The 27,348-nt window shown below is 39.7% G+C and overlaps 1 protein-coding gene across 4 annotated transcripts in view; it reads left to right on the top strand.

Annotated features, from left to right (window-relative positions):
* Positions 1–27,348, top strand: part of ctnna2 (catenin (cadherin-associated protein), alpha 2) — a 190,208-nt gene that overhangs the window by 57,492 nt on the left and 105,368 nt on the right. For all 4 annotated transcript variants that reach the window (XM_049719420.2, XM_049719421.2, XM_049719422.2 and 1 more), the window contains exon 7: positions 9,993–10,196. In XM_049719420.2, coding sequence (XP_049575377.1) covers positions 9,993–10,196 — 204 coding nt within the window. The remainder of the gene's footprint in view (positions 1–9,992; positions 10,197–27,348) is intronic.

The raw sequence follows: 27,348 nt of genomic DNA on the forward strand, positions 1-27,348 counted from the left end.
CATTTCTTTTTTTTTTTATCGCAATCTCATAGAGGCAATGCTAAGTAATCAATCTTCACTCACTCACTCACTCACTCACTCACTCACTCACTCACTCACTCACTCACTCACTCACTCACTCACTCACTCACTCACTCACTCACTCACTCACTCACTCACGAGTCATAAATATTAGGGACTTCGAGATAATTCTTGTTTGCAGATCTTGCAAATCATCTGCAATCAATTATAGGCAGAATTCTGAAATGTCCAGACATCACCAGATGCTGGATTTCATCCCCGGTGATGTTCTGCTATGCCTCTACTGCACCTGTTTTCATTTGTTGCTTTTTCTTAAGGCATTTTCACTTCGGTCTTGTCTTCAGCAAGTGAAATGCATGCTCAGGTCAAGTGATTGACTTGGGCATTGCATAACATTCCACTTCTTTATCGTAAAGTTACTTCAAGTCGTTGTCCATCTGCACTGTGATGCACCTTCCAATGAGTTCTGAAATGTTTGGCCGGTCTGAGCAGCTAATATTGCCCAAAACACTTCAGAATTCATCATGCTGCTTTTGTAGCATTCACATCATCATTAACTACAAGGGAACCAGTTCCATTGGCAGCGACGTATACCCATCTGGCCATGGAACAGCTGAGCAGCCAATTGTCCACGACTTTTGGCTCCTTTAAAAATTGGGAATCACATTTACAAACTTTTATAATTCTTACACTGTTAGCCTGATTTGAATATAAAAACCCTCAAATTCAAGATGAAAGTCTGCAATTAAAGCACATTTCATTTTGAATCTATTGTGTTGGTTTTGAAAGCCAAAATGACACAATTACTGTATTTTTCAAACCATAAGGCGCACTGGATTATTAGAATCAGTTTTATTGGCCAAGGAATTTGACTATTCATCAATTGATCCATATATAAGGCGCTCTGCATTATAAGGCGCACTGTGGTTTTTTTTGGAGTAAATTTTAAGTTTTTAAGTGCGCCTAATAGTGCGGAAAATACGGTATGCCCCTATATTCATTGATCTGACTGTACACTAGCTTCACATCAGAAATCACAACATAAGAAAATTACACCTGAACCATTTAGGCTTCTTAGGGAAAAAAATAAAACGTGGAGAGATGCACAACCATGTGGTTAAGACACACTAAAAACAACCCAGCAAGTGTTATGCATGGATAGATGCACCTGGCAAACAAAATATGAATAGAAGGAGTCATCTGAAATAATGAGAGATGGCCAAGGGCGAAAGAAACATCGGTTCACTTATTGTTGTACAGTAATTAGCTTTTGCCTCTCTCTCTGATACAAATAGTATTATACGGGCGAGCTACAAGAGTTGAGTCACTGGTGAACAAGAATCAGAGTTCCATGCAAGTTTTAATTGGAGTTCATAGCCTTAAGGCCAATTCTTTACTCACATCTTTTTTTTTAAGATCTGTTTGCATTTTTTTTTTTGCTAGAATAGGCTTAGAGATGTTTGACTTTTGCTTAACAGTTTAATTTACCTAATTTTTTAATCATAACGTATCACGTGCTTGTTTATAATAATATAGTGAAAGAAATGTTCTGTATTTTAGCTAAGGATTTAGATTACAATTTAAACCAATCTGACAATTACATAATACAGAAATACTTAAGTACATTGTGTAAGTAATGTAACCAAAGTAAACTACTGGTAATTCTACATCCCCATGTGGAGTCTAGAATGGAATACATTAAGATCATTTTCTATTGTAGACATTCTGGGATTTAATCCATAATTTAAACTCAGATGATGACAACTTCTTTAGAACTTTCTAAAGTAGTTTGGGAGACTAATTCTTAAATTTTACTACAACAATGACAGACATTGGTGGGTGGGGCACATTAGCCTTCTGCTGCTCTCTCCGGACATGAATTGCTGCGTTCCATCATTTCGTTTAATTGTTGATCTTTAACTATCTTTTGGCAATTTTTAGAAATTTCTGTGGAAATTCTGCAAGACAATACAATCCAGTACATTTAAAGACTCTATTTGTACACTATTTACTTCCAGAAGCAAGTAATAATTGTCACTGAATCTTTCTATCTGCATGGTGCCAAACTGCTGCTCAGGAAATTCATTATGTTTTGCAAATATTTGTGCAAACATGTCATCAAACAAGAAAGACATTGTTCAACATCTCTCATTTGCTTGGTCTTTGAAATCTGTTGTAGCCATTATTTATAGAAATAAAGAACATAACTAGCGCAACAGTGTGAAAAAGGTTAATCATTGTGAAACATAAGATAAAATCACGAGCTAAATTCAAGAAGTGATGTGCTTAGCAACTCGCTAGTCAACTTGTGGCAAGCGTGAAAATCAGACTGCTGGGACAATTATGATGCATCCCCAGAGGTTTCTATTGAAAATATGCCAAGTCTCACCTACACTCATGATTTGATCATTTCAAGGTCACAGTGGATCGTTGATGTATTTAATGTGGAAAGCTCCTCTTACCATTTAATGAGTTGTTGCCTCGCTGATTATGTCAAATCAGCATTTCTTTCATTGTCAAATCTTCAACTGCCTCGATGCCTGCCTCGCTGGCATTATATCTTTATCGTGTTAGTTCCACGTCTTGAACTCTTATCCCTTTTCCAGTCTTTCACATCGTGTAATACGTGCATTGTTTCCACTGCATTTCCGTGCATTTCACTCACATTCAACTTCAATGGAAGGCAAAAGCATATAAGTCATGGCTCAAGGCTTTAAGCCTCTTGCAGACGTACTGTATGCTCCTCTTAAAACATGCCATGAGAAGATGATCAACTTCCACCCTTCCTTGGCAATAACACTGGCTAGCTTTTCCCAACCTACATCGTTTTGCATATTCACACGATTCACATTTTCCTACTTGTAAAATTCCTTTAAATCATTCAAGACCATTCTGTTGTCTGTAAACTTGTGTGGACACCATTTTGGCCTTAAAGTTGCCTTGGTACCCCAAGTGTGGAATAAGGCCAATGTTGAATGGCCTGCTCTCAAATTTATTGCTGGTCCTTCTCTTCACTGTTAGTGATGCGTGAACCTTTAATTGTATTAAACACTAATTCACCGGGGTGTTCTCGTTCTTCAGTCGGGTTGTACTGATGAAGTGGTTCATGTAGTGCTGCTGTTCTCAAGGACTTTGGACATATCAGATGACAAGACTTTATTCATCCCACACCTGGAAAAAAATATTCATCTTAATATTTGAAATGAAATGTACACGTAACAGCAGCTGAAAAAAAAAAAGATCAAATCCACCAATTAGTCAAATAATAAAAATCCATGGAACTCACAACCTGGCAAGGGTATCAATCATTTTTGGTTTAACTGCTTTTCTGTCTGTTGCTATCGTTGTCATGTCACATTGAATGAATACATTTATTAGTGTGTACTCATTTCCCCTTGAATCTGGAACAATATTCTTTTCTTGGTTCACGCACCATTGTTCCATAAAGTTCTAAACTGTAGGAATCTGTAAATTCATTTATACACACAAATACACATGAATGCGCACACATCTATATTTTATTAACAAGCCACCCACGTCTGGACTCTTGTTCAATAATGTTATAAATTGCTTAAGGCTAATTAAGCAAGATAACACTTTATACATTGAAATTTAGTTTACTTGCTAATATTCAGCTACCTTTAGCCATGGGCTCTTTAAAGAACATATGACATTTAAGTCTTTATAATGTACATTGTTTGCACCATTCCAAACTTTCTGTAAAAGTTGAATGTATTTATATGAAGATATTTGCGACAAGCATATTAAGCAATGTTGTCCCATTGTTGGTGCCTCTATTGCACAGAAATATTCTCCATTTTTTATTAAGAGAATATGTTTCTGAAGGCTCAGAAACTACAGCAGTGTGCTGGTTTTGAGCACAGCTGAATTTGAGAAATAAGGAAAAGAGCGATGAGCGTTAGATTATCGGGAGGCTAAGAGGGAACATCTCGAAGAATGAGAGTGTTGAAAAGGTGGTTGTGGCTACAATTTTGAGGTTATCGCTTTGCAAGGTAGGAAGGCATAAAAAATAAATTGCAAGCATATTCATATTCAAATTAGACACTTTTTGCCTGCTTTCCAATTATGATGGGGCAATGCATCTGTCAAAGGAAACTGCACAAAACTGATGAATATTTCTGGCTGGTCAGAGTAAACATGTTTTTTATTTTTGATTATTTTTCTCTGATTTTCACCGCAAGAGGTATTTATTATTTTGACTGAAATCATTTTTGACTAAATACTGAATTTATTATTGGTGTTGACGTATCGCTACTTTAGCCAAACGGCATAGTACAATGACCAAAATAATAATAATAATCATAATAATATTAATAATAGAATTGCTATATAGTCAGACCTCTTTGTATTTAGCTTTGAAGGTTCCTTTGTATTTGGAACAAAACCGATTTGTAACTGTGTCAGGATTATATACAAGTTTGCATAAACAAACAGGGCTATTAGTCTAGTTTTGCACAATGTCATTGTGTTTATTATGTATTACTAAAGTCTTATCCTTTTTAGATACATTTACAGTTCTCCTTCTTGGCAAGGATAGCAGTCTACAGAATAAAATGAATTGAAATGTTATTTAGTTTTTATTATTATCATGTTACATGTTCACAGTTTTTTTTATTGCAGGTATAGTAATGAAGTGAGATATAATGTAAATACAGTGACAACTCCCCCCACTTTGTTTTGCTTATTCTAAGAGGCTATGATTACGCTAACGAATGAGGAGGGCAGATAGCTAACGTGGAATCTCTTTAAAAGGAGTTTCCCTGATATGTTTCAATACATTGGCCATTAGGTCTCAAGGCAAAGTCGACATTTATTTTCCATGTCATGACTACCTTGGCACTCCCATGCTTGCATTTATATGAATGTTACAGTTTTTTTTTAAGCTGAGTTCCAGCATCTGCCTGAATCATTTTTACGCGCAGCTTGAGGCAGGAGACATCATAACCCTTCTCTCACCACACTCCACAGTCCTCTCTCTTATACTCCACTTATTCGGATGTTGTCAGATAAGGCCTGGAGTTCAGACCACCGCACAGGACAACAGTCTCGGCGTAATAATGTGCTCTCCTTGCCAGGCTTCTGTAGTATCGCCTTTTCGTGACAACATTGGTATAGTTTTGATCCATGTGTAAATCAATTTAAGTCCTTACCAATGACATAAAGATAAAACAAAACAAAAACAGTGTGACTCGTTTGCATTAGGTCAAAGTACTGTACCGCGATCGTTGACTGAAACATACTTCTGTACATACAGCCCATAGAAAATATTCCAGAACATATTTCTTGGCTCAGCTGGCAAAAATCTGCGTGTCAAGAAATGCCTTTCTTCAAATTCTAAGCACAAGGGAGCACTTGATAAAATCCATTTAGACAAAGAGTGAAAACCTGTGCTTGGAAAAATTTCCGTCCTCAAGTGCTAAGCACAAGGCAGCGGTGGATCAAATCCTTCTTGAAGACAAACTAATGTTGCCGCCAGGAGAAATATCTCGTCTCTTTGAACACTTTTTGATTCACACTCTGTAACTGGGGTCACCAACATGGTGCCCACGGGCCCCAGGTAGCTCTAGAGGACCATGAGTAGCCAGCAGGCCTGTTCTAAATATATAGCTCACCAGTGTTGTTATTCTAAAAACATACCGGTGAGCTGAATGTAATTTTTGGTTGCTATTCTGTTTTAAATAACACATGCATCGGCAATTTTGGAAAGGACAACATTTTTAAAAACGGTTTACCTGTGGCTTTCTACCTGGTTTGTCGGATACACCATCCTAAAACATTGGCACACTTCCTGTCAAATGCAGTTTATTGGCTGAATGGGTAGATTGGATAAGTGCAGTTCTGTGAAGTCTTGGCTCATAGGCTACTTTACATCTGGATTGGTCACAATACAGGCAAACTCGCGCCCTCAAATGTCTGTGTCATTCGGCTGAGTCTTCGCCCAGTGAGCTGTTTTGCTTTCTCTCCTACTTTCATTTGCCGACGAAAGGACAAAGCAGAGTGAGACGAAACAATGGCATTGTCGATCACTGCAGGCATTGATTTTTCTGGCATTGGCTTAGAAAGAGGTTGGCATCAGAACTCCACCGTCCGCCCTATTTCATCTTCTCGTAAGCAGTTGTCTAACCAGTTGGAAAGATAAATTTACTCTTCCGATCCAGCAGTCTTTACCTGTGCTGCCAGTTCATCTTTGAGGAGTGGGTATAATCCCCACCAGTGTATGCCTCAGTTATTTTTGTGATGGAAAACCCTCGACACTTTAGTGCGGAAGGTTTCTAGAGAGTAGAGACACTGGATTGCAATTGCTTACTGCCAGAGAGCTGCCTTACCTGATACCAAACTCGCGATGACGTCTGCAATGCCTCTATCCAGAGCATACCTCAATTGATACATTAACTGCAGACAGCATCCAGGAGCTCATGTGGTAAATGCTCATGCTGTCCCATTAACTGGCCTTGATATGCTGAAGTCTCGTGAAAAAAATCTGTGAGTTTTTTTTGACTGGAAAAGTCTGTTAGGGTGGTGTACCGCCGAATCTTGGACCCCAAAACAACTGCGCTATAGTACAGTAGTCTCGGAAGGCAATGACGACAAACAACAAACAGACAGGGAAATAGTCAAGCAATTATACAAACTTATTGATAGTATGCATATTAATTCATTTTTATTCAATTTTTACATGCAAAATTAATTCAATGACTATGGCTTGGCTCTTTCTTTACCGCTTTTCTTATTTAACCATAGGGAAGGGCATGTGTGAAGGGCATAATTTGTTTTTTGTCTAGTGTAAAACACCAGAGATGGGCTTTGTCACGCTGGGTGAGATAACACGACTTGTGATATTGCATTTTTTCTTCTCCAACAGCTATTGCTGGGAGGTCAATAGGTGGCAGACAAGTATCAATACTTTTCCTACTGCAGTCTTGGCTCAGGTGTGAAGGCAACTACTGTGTTAGCCAATTTTAACATAGCTATCACGATTCTCACACAAGATGAGGCAACCTTCATCTGTTATAGCCTCCAAAAAGTTTAAGATTGATATGCACATCCTTGTGCTTCAATGCAATGTTTGTTGTTGTGAAAAGGACCCATAACCTACCACTTGTGAATCTCTCAGAGTAAAACCTTGAGCTGTGCGCTAAATGCTCTCGTCTGAATAACTGTTATAGTCATCTATTGAGCTTGAGTAATCTGTTTGTTGAAAAATATTTGAATAGATCAAAGTGTGAATTCCAAAAACATTATTTTCTCATTATATCCATTAGACTGTGACTATACACATATCTGGCACCATGTATGAGATCTTTGGGAACAACAACATATTCTATCTCACAAAACGTCCGGTACAGTGAGCTTTAAAGAATTAAATGTGCATATAGTAATTCGCTTCAGCCTTGGCATGTTGTGATAGTCATTTCAAAAGATGGCCATTAATCTGCCAGAGTACCCAGATAACACTACATACAAAGGCCCTCGATTCAATCTCGATACCCCCACCTGTGAAACAGACATGCTAGCCAAATCCTTAAACCACAAAATATTGTTCATCTAAAATAAAGAAATGCTTCAATCTCACTTCACAATGCAAATGGACCAGATGACCCAAAGCAAGAACAACCAAAGGTTTTTACAGGCAAAAAAAAAAAGGGACCTCTTCTGCAATGGGCAAGTCAGTCACATTACCTGAATCTGATTCAACATCAACTTGCATGTCAAAAGATCCAGAGCCATCACCTGATAGTTGAGAATGTCTAGTGCAGTCTGGCAAACTCCGGATTATATTAAACACAGAGACCTCCGATGTTCTCATCCACTTTTTTAAGCAGAGCACCGAGTTGTTATTGCAAGGTTGTTTCCATGTACTTTAGTGCATCACAGTTTGTCAAACAGTTTGTCAAATGCATATAAACACACGATGAGGCGAAGGCACTTTGACTGTTTATATTTGTGCAAGTTTCAGCAAGAACCCGATAAATCAATATTTTGTCTGCTATACGTGTTTGTTTCTTTTTGACAAAAATAGTTGTTTTACTCAACAGGAATAATGAGTACCCATAGATAATTTTAGTTTCTCAGCAAATGTTGACTGGCCTGCTTGGAGTTAAACAATGCATTTTTTTTTTTTTTTTTTTTACAAGTAGCATGTTTTCTATGGGGGATAGAACTTTGTAACTACCTAATGTATTTGAACCGGAAGCAGTTTGCACAATGGGGTTTTCACTCACTATTTTCGGAAAACACAATTTTTAGCTTAAATTCCTGCTGTGCTTCCTCTTACTAATTAATGCGGTCACCCATCTCGTTGCTCTAGTTGTATCTTCCGTCTGTATTAAAGATTCAACAATGCCTTACATTTGAATTTTAAGGGGATATTTGTGTTGCATATTGAACTCTCAAAGGAAAATGACTTGCATTGGTACATGCCTATCTTAACTTTATGCACAGCACGAAGCCACTTTATACTTTATGTAACGTCCCGCTACTGTATTCTTTTATTCATAGCCATGCGCTTCATGTTGCCCTGATCGTTCAAAACCTTTCTTCATCTTAATGATTTTCTGACAAATTTAATTTGTCATTGTGTCCTTTTAATTGAGCCTGACAGTCATTTTCTTTTTCTCGATCAACATGTTTTAGTCACCGGCGGAGTTGATACTTTATTCTTACTGCTTGCACATACAAAACAAAAATGGTTGTATATGAATATTTCCCGGTACAGGGCAGGACTTTATATATTTTACTAATTTACATAAATGAAACGTTTGATTCAGCTCATATGTAGACTCACTGTTAATGCTGAGTCTATATTTTCTTATCTAGTCTGTCAATATGTGAAGCTTTTCAAAGACATGATTTTCACTCTGTGACATTTACAGTGCCTGGGTAATGTTAGTTCATCTAAAGTGAGGTCATATATAATGGCCTGAATGTTTACAGGGCAAAAAAAGATTTTGATTCTACCAACTGTCAATCTATTTAAATTGTATGGGGCGCATTGTCTAGAATAATGGTGAGACTAATCTGTATTTTGGATTAGTTGGTAAAAACACAATGCAATATCTTGTGGGTGCCTTAATTATTATGAAATTACTTTACCCGTTTTCTGAAGCTGAGTCGCGATTCGTCGTTACCAGAGCCCTAAACAACTACTGTATTATGTCATTTTCACTGCACAGCAAATGGTAAAATGGCCGCCCCCTAAATTCGGAAAATACAATTAATACAATAAATACAATTTGGGGTTGACGCTCCCTTTAAATATTGCTGTGCTCTTAAAACTGCATACTCTTCGAAGTATGTCAAAACAAATATGTATAAAACAAGTATAAAATCAAAGAGATGTTATGACATACCTGAGATGCTCACAGGTACAATGTAAATTTCCTTTCTGCATTAATCACACATTTATTGATTTTGACGTTAAAAATCCCACATTGCAGAAGGGCGAAGTGACAATATAAATGGTTTCATGGTTCTCTGATAGAGAAGTACTCAAACTATTGGCAATTACCTTGACAACCTCCCGGCCGTCGTCAATCAAGCTTTTTCTAATCTTTCTACCCCAACTATTCTGCATGCCCTATGATAATTGGTACCTGACATCATGCTTGAATAACAATGGTATCAAGGCCTCCGGGGATGTTCTCACTAGGCCTTCATGTTCGTTTCTTCTTTACAGCTTTCATTCTTCAGGTCCTCTGTGTATTAGGCTTTGGCTTGTTCCCTTCGGAAAGCTCTCATTTCTGGTGTAGATGTTGGATGTGAATGCGGAGATAACAATTTCACAAATATACCATAAAAAATCAGGATCAATGAATGTTTTGCAAATTTCTTTCTCAGGATACACACACATTCAATTTTTTATACTGTTCGTGCAGTATTTTTGCATGACTCTTACACTCGCCGTTAATTAAACCATCCAAGTGAATACTTTTCTCTTTTTGCTTTTCCAGAATAAAATAATCCTGGACCCTTTGACGTTCAGCGAAGCTCGTTTCCGCCCATCTTTGGAGGAGCGCTTAGAGAGCATTATCAGTGGTGCCGCATTAATGGCAGACTCATCGTGCACACGTGATGACCGACGCGAACGCATCGTGGCTGAGTGCAATGCTGTTCGACAGGCCCTTCAAGACTTGCTAAGCGAGTACATGAACAATGTAAGTGTTGCCAGATTTCTTTCCCATACTATTATGTCTATAAAGAGATCAATGTCTGTCATCACAGCTTGATAGCATTGCACAGTATTTAAGTTTTGATTCTGAAATTCAACTCATTCAGTTGCTTTTTTTTGTCATTTAGGAAAGGCAAATTCATACAGTTTAACTTCACTGCTCTTCACTTAGTGTTCCTTAATAACATTTTTTCGCTCAATGAAATTGTCAATAGATAGAGACAGAGTGCATTTATATGCAGCCTCACCGGATGGAAACACAATTCCCCACTCTCTATTGACTTAATATTGGACGAGGTTCCTTTTTCACCTTGTCTGCAAGTAGAGAACTAAAGAATCCAAAACATTGCAGGGTGTTGGGATGTACCGTTTGAGTGGTAACAAAAGCAAAGTTTTAGTTTATAGCTACAAAAAGTTAAATATTCTGATGCTGCTTGCTGTGACTGTGATATACATATGTGTATATGCATATAAATGTATATTTGGATACACACACGCACCCACACATACATATATTTGTATTTCAAAACATATATAATATAGATATTTAACTCTGTACTATGAATATGATGCCAACAGTCAGTCCTACTTACAGTATTGATTGTGCTTTATTTTAAACAAGCATGGCAATATTGTAAGAGATTATTAATGGTAATAAGAAATGTTAAGCAACCACGTGTTTTTCAGTCGCACCTAGCATCCAAAGGCAGCATTTTTTTTTTTTTTTTTTTTGTCGGAAGCTTGAACCAAAGCACAAGGTTAATCAATGTGGTAGCTGGCCATAAATTAGGTTCAAGTGACAGGAGAATGTCCATACCTGTCTTAGCTGCTGGTGATCTGTGATTGGTGACAGCATGCCCGGCTCCCTGGCTGGTGCTGAATCATCAGGAGCAGCTGATTTAGTTACGGCAGCTCAGACAGGGCCGATCTATCAATTGATCTAGGGAGTAATGCATTACCAGCCTGGGTCAAGGAAGCTTGGGCAGAATATAGCCATAGCCAGAAGCCATAGCCAGAAGCCATGGCAGGTAAAAGGGGTAACTGGGCAGCTCTGTGAGCAGTACCGAGAACGATTTAGGGAGTGTGATATTGACCACACTCATCTCACTGTTAGCTGGATGTGGCACATAAAACCAAACATGGGTGGTGCGGTAGGCCAATCATTAGAGGAAGATGAATGGCCTTTTTTTTCCCCCTCGGTCCCACTGGAAGTTGCCATGCAGAATGCTCATCCAACAATCAAAGTGGCTTATTTAATGCAGTCACAGTGTGTGTTGTTGTGTTTATGCTGCCTTCATGACACTCCAAGTATGAAAATTAGATCTTCGTGACAAAGCATAAATGGAGGCCACAAGTGAATATGTGGAAGAAATAGTTGGCCCTGACCAAATATTTCTTGGGTTCTCAAGAGGCAAGTGCTTTTTAGACAGTTTTAAATCTGTTAAAATTACACTTCCATTCGGTGAATTTGCAATTTCTACATTTTAGATTTCATTAAGCTGTAAAATGAGGCTTCAGTTTAAAGAAAGAGGTCGTGCTTTTGTCTGACTCAAAGGCAATATCTCCTTTTTTTTAAACAACATAAAGAGAGAAATGATTAAGTGCCCACATAAATGGCAAAGTACCATGCTGTATAAATGAGAGTTGGTGAGATGCATTGCTGCAGTATTCCCATATACGTAGTTGCAGCACGCAGCATTTGTGTCACTGATCAACACAAATGTTGCCCAAGTCAATGGTGCAGTATCACTCTTGCTGTTTAAAGGGCACACTATTTCATCAAAGATTGTCTACACATTAATGACAAGTGTACTGTGGGACACAGCCAAGCACAGATATAATCATAAAATCATTTAAGTTTTAACACAATTATTCTGTATTTTTATTATTTAACTAGTCACATTTAATACACACAATTACATGTCGTTTATATAATACTCGATAATCTCTACCTGCACTTTAATTTTATTTCTATCCATTTTTCATCCAGAAACCCAGCAAAGCTCTTTACATGATCCATCTGTTCTACTTTGTCATGCTTTTTTTTTTTTTTTTTCTCTCCTTGGTTTCCCTAACATGCACCGAGTGGGCGTGTTCACACCTCAAGTCAAGTCCAATTTATTTATATAGCACTTTATCACAGAAACGCCTGACAGGGATTCACATGCCCACAGGTGGCAAATATTGATCCCGCTAAAAAAGAAGGAATAAAGTCATAAACAAGTGTTTTTTACTCACTCTTCGTTGTTGCTCAACTGATTTTTTTTGCATGCACACCCTCAATATTGACATGCATTTTTTTTTTTAAATGTCATCTACGTCTATATCAGACAATTCTAGTGTACAGTGATGACAATGTAAAAAATGACAGCAATAACAAATGTCACAGTTACATGTCTTTGTTCATCAATTATCTAGTGTTTTCACAACTTCATGCTTTCTCTTATACGCTATATGTTTCATGATCCTCTTTTTTTGTAATCTGGCAGTCAGGGCTGATGCGTTAACATGGTAGACAAATTGATGTGATTAATTACTCAAATAATAACCGTAACTATTGAGACTAGGTCGTTTTGTTTAATCCTAAAATTTAAAAAAATCATGTTGACAGTTAAATGCCATTGTCTTGCTTCTCCAACATTAATTTGACACAAAACATCGTGTACGATTTTCTTGTTCCATTAATTTAGTTTCATTTCCCTATTGCCTCTGCATTACCGGCCCTCCAGACTCCTAGAACCAACAATAAATCACAGGTTATCCCCAGCATGCCATGGCCTCCCTCTCATTTGTCAACACCTAATGCACTACTCGACAAGCTGCAATCCACCGGGCACATATTAACCTCCCACTTTAAACAATTTAAAATTCCTTGCCACTCAAGGCTGGATCCCAATTATGGAGTCGATGCACATATTAAAGATATAAGTCACAGAAGTTTTATCTTACTCAACGGTCATGGAATCAAATGTCTATCATGATTTGAGGGTTGTCAAATCCTGCCACTGACGCAGAGCTGATTTGTTCTTCAGATTCAGTGAAACCCCACAAGTGTAATTTTTAAATTCAATAATCAACTTTAACTCCCCTTTGACACGAATCATCCATGCAACATTCCCATTTAGTATATTATTTAGTCAATATAAAAAACCTCACTCTATCTTTGTGATTACTCATATGGAAACAATCAATGTAATGTTAGACACTGTCTGTTTTTTGTCAGTAGCAGCACTACATGTTTAGACATTATTAATTTAACTACATTTCTCAGTAATGTTGTTGTAGCATGGCTGTATTTTTAAACAAAATTTCCCAACGGACTTCTTAACCGTAAATGCATTTCTTTTTTTCAATGTCACATAGCTAGCACACAGCTCTTCTCCTGCTGATGTTGCAATTGTATACACATAGCACAGTAAGGGGCAAAGGTCTGTAAATCTCATCACTTTAGACCATATTCTTTTGGTCTATTGAAGTTTAAATACCCTGATATTTGACCCCTTAATAAAAAAAAAAAAAAACAAAAGCTACATTTAATCGAGGAGAATGATGACTGCAACTGTTTTACACCATTCGCATTTAAGAACAATGTTAGTAATAACAACACAGCGCCGTCAATGCATTAGTCCAACACATTGATACTGCAGTGGTAGTAAGTTTTCTTTCCTTTTATTACTCTTTTATCCTTTTATTAGTTTTATACGTTATGTAACTCAACAATATAATCATGAAGAGAGTAAATTCCAATACAGGCAGGTGAACTTTTTCTGAACTCCAAAAGACTTCCAGAAGTAGATGAGTCAAATAATACAATGTTTCAAATGGAGGCCTCGCCGCTGCTTGCCTATGATCAGAAGGCCGCCGAGTGAGACTCAAGTATAAACAAAGCAGGGCACACACTTGCGTTGTGAGCGAGATTGGCATTTAGGATGAGATACCTGCAGATACAGAAATGTCCCTGAACTCCACTTCACACATACGCATTGCCAGGCAATCGACGCGGGCCACTGAAACACTTATAAAACTGGAAAAATATGGACGTGACCACGAGCTCAATAGCAATAAATCAACGGCATTATAACATTGGAAAGCCAAAATGGAAAAACCATTAGAGATTAGCATTGAAGGGAAAACATTTGTCACTTTATTCTATCTTAGCTAGCTGCTGTTCTCTGAATCAGTGTTAAACCCTATTCGATATAGAATATCTTGTCTCTTAAATCATTACATTTCCGAGCCTGCCCATTACAATTAAGTCCTACTTTATGGGAAACAAGAAACACAATCCTTTGTTGTTATTGGAAGCACAGCCATATCAGAACAGCTGAACACTTTCCCATCACCATCTAGGATTTAGCTGATTGACGAAATGAGACTTTAATTGGGCTTAAAGGTCATACCAGGACACCCGATAGAATTATCCAGGAACATATTAATGCAATAAAAAGCTTTCAGATCTGGCAACTCTATTGCATTACAATCCTGCTAGCCCTTCTCCTGCAGCCCTCCCCACGCTCTGCTATGCCAATTCCCTTCAAGGGCTTGCAGCTTTGAGTAGCACAAACGTGATTGACATTGATAGCTTGATCAAAGTATAGAATCGACTCTAATATCATTAGGTGGACGGGCTTGCAAGCAAAGACCTGAGCTCTAACTGTATTAACTGTTACATATGTTAAGGTATGGATCCGGAGGGCTAAATGCAATGGGAAATCAAGAATGTTGGCCACAATTCAGAGGAATAGCACGTAACATTTAAATCCTTTCTTTAATGTCCTTGTTCTACTTTAGCAGCCTGTTCCGTTTCAGCTGAGATATGCACTTTCCACGTTACTGTACGTTTGTAGATATTACATTTTAAGAACAATCTTGAAAACATTCTGGTCACACGCTAACCATAACCATAACAGGTAAGGTAATGTATGTATATTTTTTTCTTACAATAAAACAGATCAAGCAATTATTTAATATTTCTTTAACAATACATTGTAAACAAACTAAAGTAACTAGAAGACGACTTAAAATCAAGACTAGAAGACACATTTAAAATCCTTTAATTTAATAATAATAATTTAATAATTATGTATGGATGTCGAATTGAAGTTGAATAAAGTTTGACTCATTTGCTGTACTGGTTTGTTCGCCTGAATGTTAGGCTTTATTACCCGGTGCGTCTTATAACCTACTGCGCCTTATAACACGGTGCACTTTATCGGCCAAAAATACCGTAACTAAACCAATAGAACATGTACCATCCTTGATTCTTTGACCCACCGTGTTTTTCAATGCATAGTTACTTTGCAACATAATTATATTCTGTTCCATATTTCTTACTCACAGCAGCACAAACTCATATATCTGTTTTTGAATAAAGTAATTACTTTGATAGCATAGATACAATAAATACAAAATGCATCACTGAGCCTTCTGGATGATGCACATCTGAAGTATTGTGAATAAATGAATGACTGTGTTGAGAGATAATGACTGGGAGCTGTGCTATTTGAGAAGGCTTCATAACCAAATGACCTTTTGCAGGAATAGCTTGTTGTGTCAGATCACAATTGCTATACACACTCAAATCTTGCAAGTTCTTTTCTAATGCATTTACTAAAATACAAAAACATTTATTTAATTCATTATCTTTGTGTTGATTATACTTAACAAGAAATATGCAGATATCTCGCCACCCAAACAAACTTACGCACGCACGCACACACAAGCACAAAAACATGTTCCCCTCAAAACAGTGTTTATATACAGCTGTAACAAAGTACGTACTTCACATATACGTACCAATGGTACAACCACAAATTCAGTGAAAGCAGTAAATTGAAACACAAAGATGAGCATAATCATTTGTGTTCAACTTAAATGGAGCATGTCCTCATTCTTAATATACTATATTGTTTCCAGTAAAAGTAGCTGCCTGATAGTTTAACCTCTTAAGAGGCTTGCTTTAGCACATTGAAACTCAAGCAACAGTCTGGCACTGCTGCGAGAGAAATTGTCTTTGGCCTCTGTCGAACTAGGAAGATCTTTCAGTTGCTGTTGAAACTGAACCAACCCCTGCAGGACTCTATAAACATGCTGTATATTTTCAAAAGTGTGAAGAATCCTTGGGGCTGCCTTTAGTTACCACACATCATTCATGTTTTATCCTTTTTATGTAGCATAATTCCACTTAGGGCTCCAATCTTCAAACAGTCTTTTATGATGAATCTTATGAAGAACTTGCAGCTCAAATTAATATAATTGTAAGTAAAAAAAAGTTATCAGAATTTATTAGCAATTATTATTTTGAGTGGTGCGACTTATACTGTCGAGTTAATATCTATATCTCTCTCTCTCTCTCTCTCTCTCTCTCTCTCTCTCTCTCTCTCTCTCTCTCTCTCTCTCTCTCTCTCTCTCTCTCTCTCTCTCTCTCTATATATATATATATATATATATATATATATATATATATATATATATGTGTGTGTGTGTGTGTGTGTGTGTGTGTGTGTGTGTGTGTGTGTGTGTTTATCGATCGGTTGATACTTTATTGATCCCAAGGGGAAATTCAGTTTCCAGCAGTATCCATACCCAAGAGCTGGCACATAATAAGAGGATAAAAAAAGACAATAACCGATATGCAGTAGAAGTATGAAAGTGTCAGGCACCATAAATAAATAAATAAATAAATAAATAAATAAATAAATAAATAAAACATCAATCATGTTAAACATGTCAAAATACATAGATACAATAGAATGCCGTAAGTTTTGTTTCATTTTGGAATGTACGTACCTAGCGAGGAATTGGTTATATTACAAATTACAGATCCCTGAACAGCTCCTCTCATTTAAATGGCATATAACTCATGTTTCCTCCGTTAATACTGTTATCATGCTTTCTTGCGCCCCAGTCTGCACAGCCATACAACATGCTGTTTCAGTGATACAACGTGTCAGTGCTCAGGCAGTGGGACATAAATTATTCTGCCCCGTAGGCACATGAGTTACAGTGCATATGGCAGAGATCGGATTAGGTTAAGTGAACCATACGAGGGGACGTTTGCCCCTTGCATAAATTTATACTACATAAGTTTAATATTTTACATTTGAACCTTTTACCTTGTTCGACCGCTTAAGAAAATGAAATGAAACGCAAGAGCATGTGCTCTTTTCTGATTTGCTATTCGTTGTTCTTTTTATTTTAGACTTAACGTGGAGTTACAAGTGAGAAAGATTTCAATATCAAAGCTAATCAAAGAGACAACTGTCACAGAAGTCTGTATTTGATAGTCACCAGGAGGCTAGGTGACTGTGGGGTATGAAACAATCATTACCACAGAGTAGTGCTATATTAACAGTGTTTCATAAAGGTGTGCAAATCAAAGGAGTAGAAGGCTGTAATTAAGTATTAATTTCCAATAGTTATGTTCCTGCTTTACATCAAGCGTAGTACAAATGTTAACTCCAATATATCCAATTCCCTGATCGCTAACCTCAACAAATTACATTTTTGGTTCTCCATATTAATCTGGATGTATATCACACATTTCTCATTATGGAAACTGAACCTTCTGGAATACATGCCGACAAAGTTACTCTATTGTAGACATCAAATCATTCTTAGATCTGCAGACCACAGTTGTGTCCTGAATTAGTGTGGAATCCAAGCTTGAATCCCCATTTTTATTTTTTATTTTATAGTGCCTTAGGACTTGTTCTGAGAACATGACTATGCCAAAACCAGTTTATGTTTTTACATTTGAAAGGAACGACTATTGTTCTTACTTTAATATGAGAACACTGTGTTGTTATTTATGTTATTCAGAAACAATTTACTACTTTACATTTAACCAAAAAAGGCAATCTGCCATCGTTCTCTTAATGTTAATTATTCACATCTGCTTGCCAAAACAATCGTTACCTTGTAAATTTTGACTGAATAGACCTTAACATTTGTGCATTTTATATATACATATATTTTTTTTTAAATCCCGGATCCCTGATTATTTGCTGTTCTAGTTTGCTGTAATAGCCACTAGGAGCTGTCAAAGACGATAGATCACGGTCTGCGCTACAGCGCCGGCAGTCAAACAAAGATGGTGCAGAAAAGCAATGCAAAACAAAAGAGATCCAGAGTCAGCGTGGATGCTTGACTGGCGAAGCAACATGGAGAGACTGCGGGGGCAAATCTGGGGGCAAAGCGAGGTAAAATATAAGTAAAAAGTAGGGGCTAGGGAAAAACGGCAGTTTGTCTGACCTTCCCTACGGCTAATGCAGTAAGGGAAACGATGCAATTAATGTCTAGATGAGCGTTGTTCTCAAACTCCCTGAGGGCAATGATTCAACTCTTGGCTTCTTGGAATACTGGCCACTCATGGCCCTTAAACACATCAAGCCTCATCAAGTCTTATTTACTTATTTCATTAATTATAGCTATCTTAATCAACAGTATTGAAAATCTAAAATCTCTTTAGGTATACTGCAGACAGCAGAATCCATCCATAGATGCTGTTCACAAATTAAAACTAACTTTTTTTTTTTTTTTTTTTTTTAGAGGCCACTTTGTGTAACTCTGAATGGGAAGGCAGTTTTATTTACTGTAGCACATTTCATACTTAAGGCAACTTTACACAGAAATGTGTTCACAGACAAACATCCTAAGACGTTCAAAGGCAAAGCATCCATCCATCCATCCATTTTCTGAACCGCTTAGTCCCCACGGGGGTCGCGGGCGTGCTGGAGCCTATCCCAGCCGTCATCGGGCAGTAGGCGGGGGACACCCTGAACTGGTTGCCAGCCAATCGCAGGGCACACAGAGACAGACAACCAATCGCACTCACACTCACACCTAGGGACAATTTGGAGTCTTCAATCGGCCTACCAAGCATGTTTTTTTTGGAATGTGGGAGGAAACCGGAGTGCCCGGAGAAAACCCACGCGGGCCCGGGGAGAACATGCAAACTCCACACAGGGAGGGCCGGAGGTGGAATCGAACCCGCACCCTCCTAACTGTGAGGCGGACGTGCTACCCAGTGCGCCACCGAGCCGCCGTCAAAGGCAAAGCAAAGAGACAAAAATAGCTCGCTAAGAATTAGTAAAAGGAAATATACACTGACAAATATTCAAAGACACTTCCAAACAACAGATGTGAAGGCATTTAAAGGCAAAGTCAAGAAATAATAAGATAAAGAAGTAAAGAAAAATGTAGCTCTGTAATTGCTAACAGTGAAATTGGCCGTGCTTTTTCATTTAAACAAAAACACAATGAATGATGGCCTGTCATGTCTTCCACGCGGAGGAAGCATCCCTATTTTTAATGCTTGCATTTCTTTCCAGTCAAGATTTTCTTGAGATAGAGTTTTTAATGTAGTTTAATTTTGGGAACATGAGTAAACATCACCCCTCACAGTTCTTTGCACTCAAGGGGAATGTCTTCATTTCACTGACAAGTAATATCTATGGGTTGCAATTCAAATTAAATATTCACCACTCTTTTTAAAACTTTAATATAACTGGGAAATTAGCCAGGGAGACGAACAGTCTTGAAGAATACCAATTTTTGTAGTGACTAAGGACTGTTCAAACAATATTTTAAGTGCATTGAAGTGCAGTCATGAACTCTTGGAGGACATCAGTGCTATTAAAATGCCAGGGAAAGGGTACGATTATTCTCTTTTTGCTCACATAACCGGAAAACAGAACACGTTGGATTAATAGATGTCTGTAGGTCAGAATTAATCGGCATCCACGACAAACAAGTATGTCTTTGGGATACACTCAAATGCAGGATCACATTAAGAGTACTCCTCCATTAAACAATGCTTAGCTTGTTAACCAAAAGCTTGACAATCTGTGTCTCAAAGTCCCGTCTGCTATGCTAGTGAGTAGGGCAGAGTGATTCTGACCATCCATCAACTATGTCAATACTGTGATTTTCTTTCACACTAATAGACAAAAGAGCTCAAGAAAGTGTCGTCCGAAATCAGGTGCTGACAGTGGCTACTGTCGGACCCATGAAACCCGAGACGTATCCAGTGAGGAAACAAAGAAATGAATTCAACTCCATATTTTTTTTAATTTATTTGAAACCAGAGAAAGTGTTGTTGTGGTTCAAGCATATCCAATTGTGAGGGGGGGGGGGGGGGAGTTAGACACACAACAATGGCCCACCTCAGTCTGGGTAAGCCAAAATTCAAATTCAAGGAATAGCTAGTCCGTTTACCTGTTTTTGGGTAAAATAAATAAATAAATAAATAAATAAATAAATAAATAAATAAATAATTGAAGGCATGCAAACAGCCAGTTTATTTATATAAAAATGTACGATTTAGCATTCATTTGCAGCACATTCAGAGTGACTCATTAAGTACAGCCGTTTTTATTCTTAGAACACTTTGCAAGCCACCATTTGATTGTAATGCAAACAGAATAATGTTACCACATCTTGCATTCCACACCATTTTAAATAATTGTATTTATGAATGAAGCCTTTGTCTTTGTTAGAATGAACACTTTGGAAACTTTATTTTACGGTCGGTACTACCAAAAGTCTCACAAATGTCTTATTCTTTAGCATAAAATGCAAACGCTGTCTTTTTTTTTTTTTTCCAAATATGTCCAGACATTGCTATTCCATGGGACTTTTGCTTGAGGCTACCTAATGGGTTGAATAAATAGAACAATCTGTGAGTGTTTCTTATAATACAAATTGATTTTTGATGGTCTTTGTTGAAAAAAAGAGGACCATGCTAAATACATATCAGAATTTTAAATCACAGTTGCAATATTGAGGGGAAAAAAAAAGCAGTTAGATTATTTTCCAATTTTGGCACCTAAAGGCAGCATTTACTGTACAGTGTGTTCATCACTGCACTGTCACAAAATAATTACCAAACACTGATTGTTATCTTTTCGGAGTAGTCATTAAATACTCTACTGACGCGTGGTGTAAAAGCAACTAAGATTGGCGTGTCAGTGTTGATCTGAGGTCACACCAAGTTATTAACCCTTTGCTTGAATCACTCTGTCATGGGTGAACAACTGAGTGTAAGTAACAACACACTGGTTGCCCCCTTCTCACCTTTGACAATTTGACATCCACTTGGACAAAGTTTGAGCTGCTTTCCCCCCCTTGTGTCCAGCTTTGTTTTTTCTACAAAATAATAAAAAAAAACAAGATTGCATTGTGTACCAAATCCCAATAGAATTGGTAGTCTGTATTACATACATCCATAAATCACACAGTTTCCATTACAGTGCCTGTCCATCCAAGATCCTGACTGAGGATTTTCCGGAGACACCTTTAAAAACTGATTTATCATGAAGTATGGACCGAGTCAGACTAATAAATCAAGGTTATGATGGGATTGAAGACTAATGTTAAACTCTCACTACCTTTTTACAGGGTAGCAGGCAAACCCAAAGTATATAGAGTATCAATATTATATGTTGCATTTATACTGTAAATGTTCTTTTTTTTATTCCTGCGATTGGCTGCTGATCCGTTCAGGGTGTACTCTACCTCTCAATCTCATAATGAGAATAAGCATAACAAACCACTACCTGTATGTATTTGTTTTATTCACAAAACCTAGCATTTGAAAAGGTCTAGATTTTTTTCATGTCTATTGCACATAGTAGCATGGCTATTAAAATTCCATACACAATCTCTTCCTGATATTATTTCTTTTGCACCTGAAAGGTTTTTTGCTTACACTGACTGATGCTTCAAACTGTTAATAATTCCATCCACCTTATCTAAAGCTCCAGTTCCAATTGAAGAAAAACAGCCCTAAAGCATGATGCTGCCGCCACCATGCTTCATGTTGGTGATGAGTGTTTGCGCCCAAGCATAACCTTTTGAAGCTTTGGCCAAAAAGTTCTACCTTGATTTCACTATTTTGAAATGGCACACTCCCAATTTCCCAATCACGTGTGCAATGTGATGAAACTATCATACTCGTTATCCCACATGTTGGTTGACATACCGTAAGATAATCATAGATATTGCACTCACGGTCATCCTCATCATATGTTGTTACGGACAGGACGACATTTTGTGTTCTACTTTTAAGTTTTTGGGGGTTTGTTTTGTTTTTCCAAGGTCATGTGTCAAAGTTGTAAGATTGCCACAAATCCCAATTGGCTTCTTATTGTTATGGCTTTCATCACAATCCTTATGTGTGTCTTGAATGATTTTTCAGCCTCGGTTACTATATACAATGGCTAACAATCTCTATGCTGGAGCCCTGTCAAAAGAAATATCTATCTTGCCACTATAAATTCAGTCGAAGGATGCCCTCAACACTATCCCTGTAGATTTGAGGAAGCTATTTCTTTTTGTGTGGAGGAATTCCCTCAGCGGTGGTATATATTGAGTCCAGTTTTAAAAGCAGCGCTTCCATTAGATGGGAGTCAGTCATGTGGCTCAGCGGGGACAGTGTTGGAATGCCTTATTCAGCATTTCCCTCTCGGTTGAGCAGCATGGATTTATTTTCTTGTATTGAACGTTTTGAAAACATTGATTTCTTTTTTTTGTGTAAAACTACATGACATTTGCACAAAGAAAATAATTATCTGGTTATTATTATCCTCTTCATTTGCTTGTCACACTAGCATATTTTTGTCCTTGAATTTTTTCTCCCTCTCTTTGGCGTTCGTACCATGTTTACTCATTAATTGAAGTAAGGTGTGGACCAAACTCGGTAGGGTTCCAAATGAACTTGGCACGTTTGCTTGTGGAAATAAAATCAATTCACTCGGATCCACTCCAACTGGCAAATAAACCCAGCCCAATTGACCCTATACGGAATAATCATTATGTTGCCATAGCATGATTAAGCAGTTGACTTAACGAGCATGTCTTCGCTTTACCATGCCACTTTCTGTGCTCACTGCTCTGATGGCGTTCGAACTGTACCATTTTATTCACTCCCCTTCTGAACAATCTCTGTTTATCATTCCTTTACCTGCTGTTAACCAGTACGACAACAGAGACTTCTTATAGGCTTGGTTGTGATGCATTTTGATTTGTGTAAACTTTTTATGAAACACAATCAAACCAATATTTTCTCTCAAATGATGTGGTAACTGTAGGTGTGAAAGAAGCTTTTGAGTCATAATTTACCATTTGTATTTGTCTGTGCTCTACATCCAAGGCTGGAGATCCCGAGTGGATTCCAGCTGTCTGCCCCGCTTTGATATCATAATCAAGCTGCATGATAGGCTGCTTGAGCTGCTGCGAAATATTTGAATAAACATAATTCCATAATATCAGATTGAAATAACCTCCCTGCTTTGAGATGGGATTTAATTAAAATCACCTTTTGTCTGCCTTGCATCAATTATTTTCTATTCCTGACCCTTACCCCCACCGAGAGCCGGTTATTCTCCTGATTAATTGGCGTCTCTTTTGAAAACAGATTAAATTGTGGTCTTTGAGGTGTTGATTTTCAATGCAAATGTAATCTATTTGACATACTCAATGGAAACTTCTTTGGCTAATCTTTGTCCAACCATTCACGTTTCCATCTACAATTGCATTTCTTATGTTTAAAGTCAGTTGTAGATACAGTGCGATCTTTGATCAATGTGACATGATTTCCCAAATATGAACATTTGGTCAAAATTCAAAGTCTAGTTGGAATGGTCACTTCAACTTGAGAGCTACGCACCAAGAATTCTGAATATTGGATAATGGGTCCACTTGAGAGCTACGCACCAAGAATTCTGAATATTGGATAATGGGTCTTTTTTTGGAACACATTAGTGTTGACTTGTGAAAATGTGGTCAACAATTACCTTTAGTATTACAGATTTTTTTTTTTTTTAAACTTAATCTTTTAAAGTGATGGCCTGTATTTTTTTCTTTAAGAGAAATAGCAACACTCACCTCTTTAAGTTTTGACATTTTATAAGAACCCATAATGTAATCTGAAAAATATGAAACAATTCCAAATATAAGCATTGCTTGTCATGATAACATTTTTTAATATAATTATGTAATTTATTTTGTAAGGCTATTTCTCAGGAACTCTGGATGGATCACTTTACCCAAAACCTTGACTTAAATTGTACATATTGAACTTTATTTATGATAAGGCAGTAATTTAGGTCATCTACTTTACTCATCTATTGTTTTTGTTGAATTGGTCTGTTATGAATAATTTTAGAGGTCTTTAAAGTACTCACTCTTCCTTTTTCATCCATCCATCCATCCATCTTCTTCCGCTTATCCGGGGTCGGGTCGCGGGGGCAACAGCTTCAGGAGGGACTCCCAGACTTCCCTCTCCCCAGCCACTTCATCCAGCTCATCCCGGGGGATCCCAAGGCGTTCCCAGGCCAGCTGAGAGACATAGTCTCTCCAGCGCGTCCTGGGTCGTCCCCGGGGTCTCCTACCGGTGGGACATGCCCGGAACACCTCCCCAGGGAGGCGTCCAGGAGGCATCCTGATAAGATGCCCGAGCCACCTCATCTGGCTCCTCTCAACGTGGAGGAGTAGCGACTCTACTCCGAGTCTCTCCCGGATGACCGAGCTTCTCACCCTATCTCTAAGGGAGAGCCCGGACATCCTGCGGAGAAAACTCATTTCGGCCGCTTGTATCCGAGATCTCGTTCTTTCGGTCACGACCCATAGCTCGTGACCATAGGTGAGGGTAGGAGCGTAAATCGACCGGTAAATTGAGAGCTTTGCCTTTTGGCTCAGCTCTCTCTTCACCACAACGGACCGGTACAGGGTCCGCATTACTGCCGACGCTGCACCGATCCGCCTGTCGATCTCACGCTCCATCCTCCCCTCACTCGTGAACAAGACTCCAAGATACTTGAACTCCTCCACTTGGGGCAGGATCTCATCCCCGATCCGGAGAGGGCATTCCACCCTTTTCCGATCGAGGACCATGGACTCGGATTTGGAGGTGCTGACCCTCATCCCGACCGCTTCACACTCGGCTGCGAACCGTTCCAGCGAGAGCTGGAGATCACGGCCTGAAGAAGCCAACAGCACCACGTCATCTGCAAAAAGCAGAGACGCGATGCTGAGGTCCCCAAACCGGACCCCCTCAACGCCTCGGCTGCGCCTAGAAATTCTGTCCATAAAAATTATGAACAGAATCGGTGACAAAGGGCAGCCTTGGCGGAGTCCAACCCTCACTGGGAACGAATCCGACTTACTGCCGGAAATGCGGACCAGACTCTGGCATCGGTGATACAGGGACCGAACCGCCCTTATCAGTTGGCTCGGCACCCCGTACTCCCGAAGCACCCTCCACAGAACCTCCCGAGGGACACGGTCGAACGCCTTCTCCAAGTCCACAAAACACATGTGGACTGGTTGGGCAAACTCCCATGCACCCTCGAGGATCCTGCCGAGGGTGTAGAGCTGGTCCACTGTTCCACGGCCAGGACGAAAGCCACATTGCTCCTCCTGAATCCGAGGTTCGACCTCCCGACGGACCCTCCTCTCCAGCACCCCTGAATAGACCTTACCAGGGAGGCTGAGGAGTGTGATTCCCCTGTAATTGGAACACACCCTCCGGTCCCCCTTCTTAAAGAGGGGAACCACCACCCCAGTCTGCCAATCCAGAGGCACTGTCCCCGATGTCCACGCAACGTTGTAGAGGCGTGTCAGCCATGACAGCCCCACAACATCCAGAGCCTTTAAGAACTCTGGGCGGATCTCATCCACCCCCGGGGCCTTGCCACCGAGGAGTTTTTTAACTACCTCAGTGACTTCGACCCCAGAGATTGGAGAATCCGCCTCAGAGTCTCTAGGCCCTGCTTCCTCGATGGAAGGCGTGTAGGTGGAATTGAGGAGGTCTTCGAAGTATTCTCCCCACCGACTCACGACGTCCCGAGTCGAGGTCAGCAGCACGCCATCCCCACTGTAAACAGTGTTGACGTTGCACTGCTTCCCCCTCCTGAGACGCCGGATGGTGGACCAGAATTTCCTCGAAGCCGTCCGAAAGTCATTCTCCATGGCCTCACCGAACTCCTCCCACGCCCGGGTTTTTGCCTCAGCAACCGCCGAAGCCGCGTTCCGCTTGGCCATCCGGTACCTGTCAGCTGCCTCCGGAGTCCCGCAGGCCAAAACGGCCCGATAGGACTCCTTCTTCAGCTTGACGGCATCCCTTACCGCCGGTGTCCACCAGCGGGTTCGGGGGTTGCCGCCACGACAGGCACCAACGACCTTACGGCCACAGCTCCGGTCGGCCGCCTCAACAATGGAGGCGCGGAACATGGTCCACTCAGACTCAATGTCCCCCGCCTCCCCCGGGACGTGGGAAAAGCTCTGCCGGAGGTGGGAGTTGAAGCTCTTCCTGACAGGAGATTCTGCCAGACGTTCCCAGCAGACCCTCACAGAGCGTTTGGGTCTGCCAGGTCGGACCGGCATCTTCCCCCACCATCGGAGCCAACCCACCACCAGGTGGTGATCAGTTGACAGCTCCGCCCCTCTCTTCACCCGAGTGTCCAAAACATGCGGCCGCAAATCCGATGACACGACTACAAAGTCGATCATCGAACTGCGGCCTAGGGTGTCCTGGTGCCAAGTGCACACATGGACACCCTTATGTTTGAACATGGTGTTCATTATTGAAAATCCGTGTCGAGCACAGAAGTCCAACAATAGAACACCGCTCGGGTTCAGATCAGGGGGGCCGTTCCTCCCAATCACGCCCTTCCAGGTCTCACTGTCATTGCCCACGTGAGCATTGAAGTCACCCAGTAGAACGATAGAGTCCCCAGAAGGAGCGCTCTCCAGCACTTCCTCCAGGGACCCCAAGAAGGGTGGGTACTCTGAGCTGCTGTTTGGTGCATAGACACAAACAACAGTCAGGACCCGTCCCCCCACCCGAAGGCGGAGGGAGGCTACCCTCTCGTTCACCGGGGTGAACCCCAATGTGCAGGCGCCCAGCCGGGGGGCAATAAGTATACCCACACCTGCTCGACGCCTCTCACCGTGGGCAACTCCAGAGTGGAAGAGAGTCCAGCCCCTCTCGAGAGGGCTTGTACCGGAACCCAAACTGTGTGTGGAGGCTAGTCCGACTATATCTAGTCGGAATCTTTCTGCCTCACACACCAGCTCGGGCTCCTTTCCAGCCAGAGAGGTGACATTCCATGTCCCAAGAGCCAGCTTCTGCAGCC

Source organism: Syngnathus scovelli, chromosome 5 (genome assembly GCF_024217435.2).
Source record: "Syngnathus scovelli strain Florida chromosome 5, RoL_Ssco_1.2, whole genome shotgun sequence".
NCBI classification, from domain to species: domain Eukaryota; kingdom Metazoa; phylum Chordata; class Actinopteri; order Syngnathiformes; family Syngnathidae; genus Syngnathus; species Syngnathus scovelli.